This window comes from Myzus persicae, unplaced genomic scaffold (assembly GCF_001856785.1).
Source record: "Myzus persicae strain clone G006 unplaced genomic scaffold, MPER_G0061.0, whole genome shotgun sequence".
In the NCBI taxonomy this organism is placed as follows: domain Eukaryota; kingdom Metazoa; phylum Arthropoda; class Insecta; order Hemiptera; family Aphididae; genus Myzus; species Myzus persicae.
In genome coordinates, this window is record NW_019101621.1 from 446,826 (window position 1) to 458,171 (window position 11,346).

General features: G+C 25.7%; 1 protein-coding gene across 1 annotated transcript; it reads right to left on the minus strand.

Annotated features, from left to right (window-relative positions):
* Positions 1-9,554: 9,554 nt before the first annotated feature.
* On the minus strand, positions 9,555-10,730 carry LOC111029868 (zinc finger protein 28-like; the record flags this gene model as incomplete). The annotated part of the gene is made up of 2 exons (XM_022309087.1): positions 9,555-10,196; positions 10,229-10,730. Coding segments are annotated over 2 exons (1,045 nt in total), but the record flags the coding sequence as incomplete, so codon positions are not given.
* Positions 10,731-11,346: the final 616 nt, after the last annotated feature.

The following is an 11,346-nucleotide window of genomic DNA, read 5'->3' on the forward strand; positions in this document are numbered from 1 at the left end:
TGTTATGAATTATGACGTGTTCTAAATCATTTTTAACATGTTTAAAACAAATTATCCACCATATTATATAAGTAGTAGGTAATTAAAATAAATGATTTTTGATGATAGAAATTAATGTTGTTAAGCGATACTTAATATAATTTTTGTACATATTATTTTCGTTTACATATTACATATATTTTGTAATCCACTTCGTTAAAAAAAAATATGTATACTGAATATAGTAGTATATTTTTTCAATACATTTTGTTTTGTTCTTTGTCTTGTAACAATTGTAAATTATTATTGTCTTATCCAACATATCTTTTAATACTAGATGTTTAAGTTAAGACAAATCACAAATGTTATGTTAGAAATAAGTTATCAAATTTGGAGAAACGTTCAATATTATGAGAACCTACGAATACCATTTCTGTAATAAGAATTAAAGTATATTCAGTTTTCAAGAAATGGCTTAAATCGTAAAATCGGGTTTTTTTCCCTATTGATTCAGCTCAGTTTAAAAACGTCAAAACATATTCATGCAGCATCTTGTAGGTATTTAGTTACTTACTTTTTAGTGCTCATTTCGATATTTTTGACAAATCTGGTTTTTAATTTTATAAAAGTTTTGATAACATTTTTGACCATCATTAAATTAAGTACCTTATAGCCTATAGGTACTTAAATTCCTACATGAGACACATGCATACAGCAAGTTAAACAATGTATATGCAACTATTCAAGTTCTTAAATAAGTAACAATAGATACATTATTGATTGGTGCTGTTAGTTCCTACAACTTTAATATTGAAAAAGTTTGTAACTACACAAAATGAGACAAATTTCCTTCCCATTTTATCAAGACTGATATCTGAAAACTTGGTAATTATATTGTATTTGTATGGTTAAAATGTGTTTGCTTATGTGTGCATAAATTGAGCTATAGTTAAAAAATTAAATCTGTATGAATACTAAAAAAAAAATTTTAAAAAGTTAAAGAAAAATATTATATTAAATCAAATAAATAACATTCCAAGTAATAATCCCCATTCGGCAGGTACATAGCGATTTATACCTTATAACTTTTTTTTCATAAAACTGTATCAGGATTAATTTGACGTAATTAGTTGTTTATTTTCTTAATATTTACCAGTAAAAATTAAATTGGTAACAGACATTTTTTTACCTGTCTTATGTAAATTGAAATGACTCATATTTTGATATTTGTTTCAATTTGTACTTGTATATTTTACATGAAGTAACAAGCATAATCAAAACCTTAGTCTTAAAAAAGCGTGAAAGAAATTTGACTAATTTTGTGAAAAAATTTACTTTTTCAAAAATAAATATACTGTAAGGAAATTCAAGTATTGAACATTTTTACAGGTTTTAACTTTTAATCTCTGTGTAAGAATTTACAATGTCATAAAAAAAAATTAATTTTATCTTTACAGTATGAATATTATGATTAAGACAATAAGCAATGGGCAACTTATTTTTATGTTTATTTTAAAACGTGTTATGAGTACTTTTAAATGCATTAATAATATTTACAAGTTTCATTTTAAGTTTTCATTAGTAATCATAGGAAATCCTATCAATGGGTTGATCTTTTCATCAAAAATATTCAAAATAATGTGATCCTATCGTGTTGGTTACTTTTAACAACTATATTCTTATTATATCAAAAGATGCAGATTGTATATTTTGTTTGTAAAAAAAAAGTTTAAATTTAGATTAATTTGAATATTTTATCACAATAAATAACTTTTTTTCCTAAATGGATTTCAGATATTTTGTAGTAATTCATAAGACGTTAATCGTTTAGATATTTTCCATTATGTACATATATTATCATTTTATATACCCGATGATCGGCGAAAGACATAAGCGCCAAAATGAGATAAGAAAAAAAAATCGTATTTTACAAAAGCGCCAAAATCGTATCGTATATAAGCGCCAAAATTCTAGGTACCTGTGTGCTACGCAGTGGCGGCTCGTGCCTAGATGTGCAAGTGTGAGCTCACCACATATATTAATTAGATATAATAGTGAAAATTTATAATAATAATGCATTTATGTATAATAATAAATGCATTTTAACAAATATCTGTTTAACTGTATTTATTATATAAAAAAATTAAATTTTAAAAACAAACAAACGACAATTATTATTATACTCCTAATTAATATTTTTTAAGGTACTTAAAATTATTTTCTAAAACTTTATAATCTCAAAATTAAAAATGCTAATAACTATTTTACTAATTACATTTATACTTAAAACAGACTAATTTTTTTAAAATAAACTTTTGCAATGATTGCACACCACCTACTTTGAACACAACGAGCCGCCACTGGTGCTACGGTTAATAGATATTAAATAACAGATAATATTATAATTAGAACTATATCGATCAAAAACTCCAAACGTTTAATCTTAATCGATAAATGTATTATTTTACAAAAACTCAACCAATTTATTAAATTTATATTTATTGCATGTATACATACCTATACTCATATTATATTTTAACAATTTATTATTGAAAATTTTTTTAATGTAATATATTATATGAAATAAAATATTAATTTTGGCGCAAATGATAGGTCATTATTATACCTTTGGCGCTTATGCCATGTGTAAGGTAAAACAGGTATAAAATATTAGATTGGCGCTTATGTCATACATTTTGGCGCAAATGATAGGTCATTTTTGTACCTTTGGCGCTTATGTCATGTAGCCCCGATGATAATATTTTCAAAATATTAAGATTATATTAATTATGCTATTTTTATCTAAACGATGAATCTAAATAATCTCTATACAGCTCTACATAACATTGTATTATAATATACTTCATTTATAAATGATTTTCTGCTAAAATTACTTAATCTGACCCACGTATAGAAAAATTAAGGCCGTCTCTTTTAAAAATTGTGTCTTCTAAACATTTGTCATTCATTAAATTCAAATTTACCATATACATTTTACAATGACTTTCTATTGATGATGGGGCCAAGCAAAACATTCTAAGTACATTAACAGAACTCTTTGGTCTTTTTTTATATATTGTAAAATATTTTTATATAAAAAATAATTTCTGTATAATTGTTGTACAGTAACAGCAGTAACTATTAAGATTGAAAGTATAAATAAATATGATTAAACATTATTACCTGTTATAACCTATTATACCTTTTCAAATTAATATTATAAACCATAACATTAGAATCGATATAGTTAGTTTAAAAAAATGGTTTCATTAACCACACTTTTTATCCGATAATAAAATTAAATCAGTGTTCAGGAATATAACCATATAAGTTATAATAAAGCACCATTAAAAAATAGTATCCGATGTTTAATTAATTTATATTTCCTTTATATTTTTGTTTACTTGATTTGAGATATGAGAAATGTGAATTTGTGAATTTAATCCTACATAGATTGTAAAGATAACTATACCATATACATAATTATTTTTAAGTCATACATTTAAAAGATACCTATTAATTTTAAAGGTAATTTTATTAAAATACAAATACAATGTTTAATCATTAATAGTCATCCATAAATACAATTTCCTTATCAAATGATTTTAATGGGTACATAATTATATTTATAACATTGAATATAATTGTTTTTTGTGTTTTCATTACGTTTCAACGACTTTTATACAGTATATACCCTTTTATGTGTATTCAAATTTGACGATTGATTAAAATTTTTATCACAGACATCACATGTTTATGGCTTTTCTCCAGTATGTACCCTTTTATAAATTGTTAAAGATGATAATCTGGTGAACGTTTTAGAACAGTCTTCACATTTAAACTCCTTTTGTGCCTTTTGTACAGGGTGCAATCTTTTATGTCTTACCAAATACGAAGATGCAAAAAATGTTTTTTTTCGCAAATATTACATTTAAACAGCTTTTCTCCAGTATGTATCCTGATATATTTTTTTAATTTTGAAAGTATATAAAATGTTTTTTCACAGACATCACATTTAAACGGCTTTTCTTCGGTAGGTTTCTCCGATAAGTACAAACGATGATAGTTGAGGTACAAATGTACAATCGAAGTTACATAAATACTTACCTAGTTAAAATATGGTAATAAGGCAAAAATAGTATAAATAGGCGTTACATTTCATATTAGACTATGATTGGTATTTTACTTATAATAATGCAATTCTCAACTTTTTAAACTATCATTATATCGATTTACTTCTTCAATCAATTCTGGTCTTAATTGCTCAGAAAGTTTAGTTGACTTAAATAGAACAAATCAAAATAACTTAGTTAACTTGCCCCCATATTGTACTCTGTAAATGTTTGTAAACTGATATTCTTACAGGGTTAAAAGTTGTTTATAGAATTCATTAGAAACTTTATTAGAATATTCTTTATGCGATTACACAATCGTGTTTATAGAGTCTAAGATTTTAACAAATATATTAAAATTAGCCTTTGCATTTCATACTACACTATGATTTGTATTACCTATATTTATAACAATAAAATTCTGTTCAGATTGGATGCAAATGTAAAAATTAAATAAAACATCAATGTATTTCGTTATGTTAGATGAATAAATACTTGTTCTCACTCTGAATTCATCCCGGAATCATAGTTGAGGGATCAATACTGAATTATGTCCTGAAAAAAGTGAAAAAATGTAATGACCTTAATTTTATTTTATTAGGGTTAATATAAATTATAAACCGCAGACGAGATCACAGATGAATAAATTTTATATCCATAGTTGTTCGTTTATTGAATTTTTAGTAAGGAGGCTGTGTATATTCAGTGGTCTACAAATGTGTGTGTGGGGGGGGGGGTCGAGAAAAATCCTCATCCCCTCCTACAAAGGGGTAGTAAAGATACAAATACGTGGTTACTATTAACAAGCAAACTATTTTTGTCTAGATATTAAATATTGTTTATCATTATAAGTAAATTGTGGCTGTGCCCGTTTATGTGTGTCTGTTTTTGTAATGGCATACCCGCATTAGGATATTTACTGATCACTCCCATAACGTTCAACCTAAGGAAACAAAATTGATAATTGTTGTATACTTGGCACCTAACTAATTGACGTACCTATTACCATAATTAGCAAAATGCTTATTTCAAAATACCGTTTTCCTATTGGTCTATAATATATTTTACTAAAGAATCTAACCTAGTTTTTTAAAAACAATATATTTTTCAAATTAGAAACTAAGTAGATATATTTAAATGTTGGGTTACTTCACTGGTAGCATAATCTCCAATTAGTTTTTTTATCATTATTACAACACTCATTTTATCAATCTACATTCTACATAGGTCACTATTAAACATTACAAAATACAAATATAACTACACTATATCTTATATTTAATAATTATATTATAATTTATAATCAATCAATTAATCATTAATATATAAACAAAACATATTTGATCAATATTAGGTAATATTTAATTTTTAATAGGTGCATTTATCATGCAATTATTCAACATGACTCATGTTACCATAGAACACCATAGAAGGGACACTCTCGGGCGGCCAATGTTAATGTGTTTAGAATTCTTAATGGCCTTGAAATGGTTAGTAACTTCTTGTCTTACCGCCAACTGCCAAGCTTACAACATCATTCTTGTTATTACGACTAATCATACAAATAAATATGTGATAAGATTTTTTTGATATATAACATCAATTTTTTCGATTTTTTATGTTATATGTTACGAATATTGAATTTATGATGGCTTATATATTTTTAAGATATTTATTCAATAAATTTGTATGTAGTTTGTTTTTCAGATATGATTTTATTAAAATGTATAGGTAATTATTTAATATCATTGATAATGAATATGAATAATCTACCTTCTATAAGACGATTTAACAAAATATATACATAACAATATTTATAAATGACATAAAATTAGCAATTTTCTATTTTTCATGCGAAGTATTCGCAAATTACGGTTAGTTCTGGTTAAAATAGTATAAATTCTAAATCTTGTATATAAGTTTAACAAATAGTCATGGGGGAATATTGTTCACAGGGATTTTCAAAGTATACATTTAACATTTAAGTTTTAAGTTTTTTCCCAACTTTTGATGATGGTGCCAAAGTTGGAAATCGATTTGTAAATATATTGTCTAATTCAAAAATATATTGGTAAAAATTACAATCTGGAGCCTTTAACGATGAAAACATAGATATAGAGCTTTGTTGATGTGATTTGTAGTGTGTGAAAAAAAGTTCATCAGATAACTTTGTGGTAGATCTGCCATATCTTATGCACGTTTCACAAGAATGCATGATATAATACTTCATTATTAAATAACCACATATATATGTAAAAGCATTTCCTTCAGGCAATTCGTATGATCTGTAATTGGTAGCATCAATGGGTAACGGATTAATTTGAATTACCTTTTGGTTTTCAGGGAATATTGTTTTTAAATCTTCAGCTGGTATTTTATTGAAAGTAGGTACTCAGTACTTGGTCTGTGTCTTCCAAACAATTTGCACCTCCATTATATTCAAAATAGCTTAGTGAAAATAATTTTTTGAAGGTGCGCTGTAACTGAATAGTTGTGGGGTTTAGACAGTTACTATTGTGAATTCGCATAGTACCAAACAAATTTTCCAAACAATCTTGGTTCAATCTCCTTGTCATTAGTTCAATCACTTCATCATATTCTTTTGATAATATATTATGTAATTTAATTAATCCTGCTATTGAAATCATCCAACCTGTCAGAGATTTAATGTTGTAGCTTTTCTTATTGTGCCATTGCTTTGTTGATGTATTAAATTTTGGTACATTTATATTTTTAAAAAAATTAAACATTTTTAATAAGAAATTAATTTGATATTCAGCATTTTTAAAAGGTAAGCAAAATCGATTTGCCCTCTTAGGTTCTGATTCATCGTCGTCTTCTTGTGGCTTTATTTTCATTCGAGAATTAAATATATCAAATAAATTATCAACTTCATATATTTCTTGGAAGGGGGGTTATACGAATCTTAGTGAGTGAAAATATGATGCAGGGACCTTTTTTTTAAAAAAAATTGGTGGGCTGATCTCGAGCAATGCATTTCGATGATAAAAGTGTTCATAACATCATGCCTTACCGCCAAGCTTTCAACATCATTCTTGTCGCTCCGAAATGAAGAAAATAAAAGTGGAGGGGTGAGTGTCGCTTCTATAGTGTTCTATGATGTTAAATACTAGGCGTAACAGAAATAACTGATAAATTAAATATCTTTTGTTCAAATCAATATTTAAACATTTTTTTATGTATAATTTATAGGTGGTTGAGGTAATATTATCGTATATTATCATAAGTAGTTTATCCTGTAAGAAATTTTAAACTAAAAAATATAAAAACACAATTTGTTTTTATGTTAGTTCCCACAAATTACACATTAAAATGAAGAATACAGTTTTAGTTATTTCGTTGTTATAAATTCAAATATATTATAGTTTTTAGGTAGAAATAAGAACTTATCATAATGAAATTTCAAGGATAATTATTTTGATAATTTTACATCACACAGAACTAAACAATTGCTTATAATGAAATAGACAAAAAAACTTGACTCTAAAAATAACTCAATTATTTATACAAAAAAATCATTAAAGCATACATTTATATGCCCTAACCCATAAAATATGCAAAATAAGATTTGGTGCCATGGTTATTACTTATAAATTGCAATTTTTATTTTATAAAAACCTAAAATATCAATATTAATATGAAGTTATTTTTTTCAGAACTTGTGTTTCAATGTTGGTTACATTGAATTTATAATTAAGTTTTTATAAGTATATAGTCTTAATTTAGACTATTAATTCATCTTTGTATCTATTATATTATCTTTATTTCACTGTTTCTTACATTCAATTTATATTTTTAGTTATTCCATATAGGTAAGAATTTCTTACTAAAAAATAGCAATACCTTTTTTTTCTATATATAATTTTTATTTCAATATTGGTTAGGTACATTTATATTATTAAAGTTAATAAATGAATTTCAAGTTTGAAAGAGTAATTAATTTTAATATATTATATACATATTAAGACCATAAGGAAAATTCAAAACTTAATATGCTATACATGGGCAATTTTTTTTTTGTGCCTATCTACTATTAATTAAAATTAATCACAAAACGAAATTCAAAAGACATGATATTGTATGTTTTTTGTTTTTTGAATTTTCAGACGTATCATTCTCAGAGTTAGTATGGAAAATTCTGAATCATACATGTTTACTAATAATTATATGTGTACTGTGTAGTGTGTAAATGTTATAGTAAAATACATTACATTTTTATTAACATTATTAACTAGCAATTAATGTTAATAGATAGTTATGAATATTTTACAGGGGCTTATAATGTTAATTACTCCGGATTTACATTAAATTAAATGTAATGTTTGGTTTTAGTTTGTTTCTCAACAATTTGAGGGAACAAATGTTTTGGACCAAATCTAGGACAAAATAATATGGATAATATTTGTGATTATTTTATATGAAATATTATTAAAATGCATCTTTTAATTAATTCTGACGATCTCCCATCTTTGTTGTACATCATATTCTTACCTCCTATTATACAATTTTAATTTTTAGACTGTATATTTTAATTTACTTTTAGAATATATTTTTTTAAGCTTACAATATACATACATGTACATACCAAAAAATATAATAGGTATAATAAACACCGGTATCTTATAAAATTATTGCTATATTGTCCATAACACAATATTAATAACAAAATGTTTAAATTTATCTTGTGCTTCAAACTATACATAAATATGTATAAATAAACTTAATAGTGACAAGAAAAAGAAAGAGACTAACAAAAAATTATACAACAAAAGTAGGCTCATTACATATTTAGTTAGTTGTTCCCTATTCCTAGCTTCTATAAAAATGTTGAAAAAATTTAAATTATGATAACGTCACCGATGATACTTAAAAGTATATAAAAAATATCTAAGTCAGGCTCCATTTGATAACTATATTTTGATATTTGTTCTCTTAACATGATATTAATGAACATTTACAATATAATATAATTCTACACTTAGTCCAACTACTAGAACACAAACAGAGAACGATAAAAATATTTTGGTAGTCAGCCCACTACTAAAAACTAAAAATTCACTGAAACCCTACACTATCTTTGTCTTGAGTCTTTTTCCTTGGAGTTCAGTGTCACCACCCTTAGGCCGTTGCATAGCTATTTGATACATTACACAAAAAATAAAGATAACACATTCAATATTTAAAAAAAAAAAATATATTAGATACAAATGAAACTAATGATACATTTAATTAGGTATTTTAAATGCTTAAAAAAGTTTTTAAATTTTAAATCATATATTTCTTAAACAGTTTAAAATAAATAATAAGCATAATATGTTGATGTTAGGTATACATATCAACCATAGGTATATTATATTAAAGATATAAAAGTTATCAATGAGTTTATTTATTTAATATATAGGACATAGGTAATATATCTGTTTTAAAATATAATTAGGGTTTGTTAGTATTTGTTTTTAAAAATAATTTTGCTGAATACGCTTGATCAGAGATGCTACACTTATATTATAGATACCTAACATTTCTTTGATGTGTACAATTTTATGAACTTTTAAATTTGTTGATAACCAAACTGCTTACCACACACTGTACGATGTGTATCCTCTTATGTAGTGTTAAAGATGATGGTTTAGTGAACGTTTTGGAACAGACATCACATTTAAGCGGCTTGTCTTCAGTATGTATTTTGATATGTTTTATTAAATGTGGACGCGAATAAAATATTTTTTCACAGATATCACATTTAAGCGGCTCTTCTCCAGTATGCATTCTGTAATGTGCATTTAAATTTGTACGTCTAGTATATGTGCGTGCACAGATATCACATTTATATGGCTTTTCTCCGGTGTGTGCTCTTGTATGTCGTATTAAACATGAATTTTCAGAAAACGCTTTTTCACAGATATCACATTTAAACGGCTTTTCTCCAGTATGTATTCTGTTATGTATATTGAAAATTGAAAGTGCAGAAAACGTACGTTCACAGATACCACATTTATACGGGGTTTCTCCAGTATGTAGTCTGTTATGTTTCTTTAAACTTGAAAGTGCAGAAAACGTAAGTTCACAGATACCGCATTTATATGGATTTTCTTCGGTNCATTTAAATTTGTACGTCTAGTATATGTGCGTGCACAGATATCACATTTATATGGCTTTTCTCCGGTGTGTGCTCTTGTATGTCGTATTAAACATGAATTTTCAGAAAACGCTTTTTCACAGATATCACATTTAAACGGCTTTTCTCCAGTATGTATTCTGTTATGTATATTGAAAATTGAAAGTGCAGAAAACGTACGTTCACAGATACCACATTTATACGGGGTTTCTCCAGTATGTAGTCTGTTATGTTTCTTTAAACTTGAAAGTGCAGAAAACGTAAGTTCACAGATACCGCATTTATATGGATTTTCTTCGGTGTGTAATCTTAAATGTTGTATTAAATATGAACGCGAACAATATATTTTTTCACAGATATCACATTTAAACGGTTTGGGTCCGATATGTATCCTGATATTATGCCTTTGTAATTTTCCAAGTGTAGAAAACGTACCTTCACATAAACCACATTTATGACATTTATTTTGTGTGACGATTTTTTCTAGTTCACATACGGTTCTAGAAAAAAAAATACAAATTTATTCTTCAAATAAATAACAATAAAAACTATTTAGAATTATTTAACTGAATACGCAAAACACACACGGGATCTAAACATTTTGTAAACTAATTATAAAATAGGTACCTATTACATTAATTTAAATAAAATATTTATTATCATTATAGGTTAATATAAACAAGGAGAAAGTTGAATGATTGAAAAATATACCTATCTTTAACATTGTATTTAAACACATTTTTATTTATTTATATTTTGATGTCTCCCACACTTTCCACGACTTAGATCAGAGGGTTTAATAGTAATGGTTTAGACTCAAAATTTTAATATTAAGACGACACATCCAAAAATAGGATAATTTTAAACAGGTAAAGTATAAACGATGATAGTTGAGATACAAATGTACAATCGAAGTTACATAAATACTTAGTTAAAGTATGGTATAAACTATAAAGTAAAAATAGTATAAATAGCCGTTACATTTCATATTACACTATGATTGGTATTTTACTTATAATAATGAAATGCTCAACTTTCTAAACTATCATTTGATCGATTTACTTCTTCAATCAATTCTGGTCTTAATTGCTCAGAAAGTTTAGTTGACTTAAATAG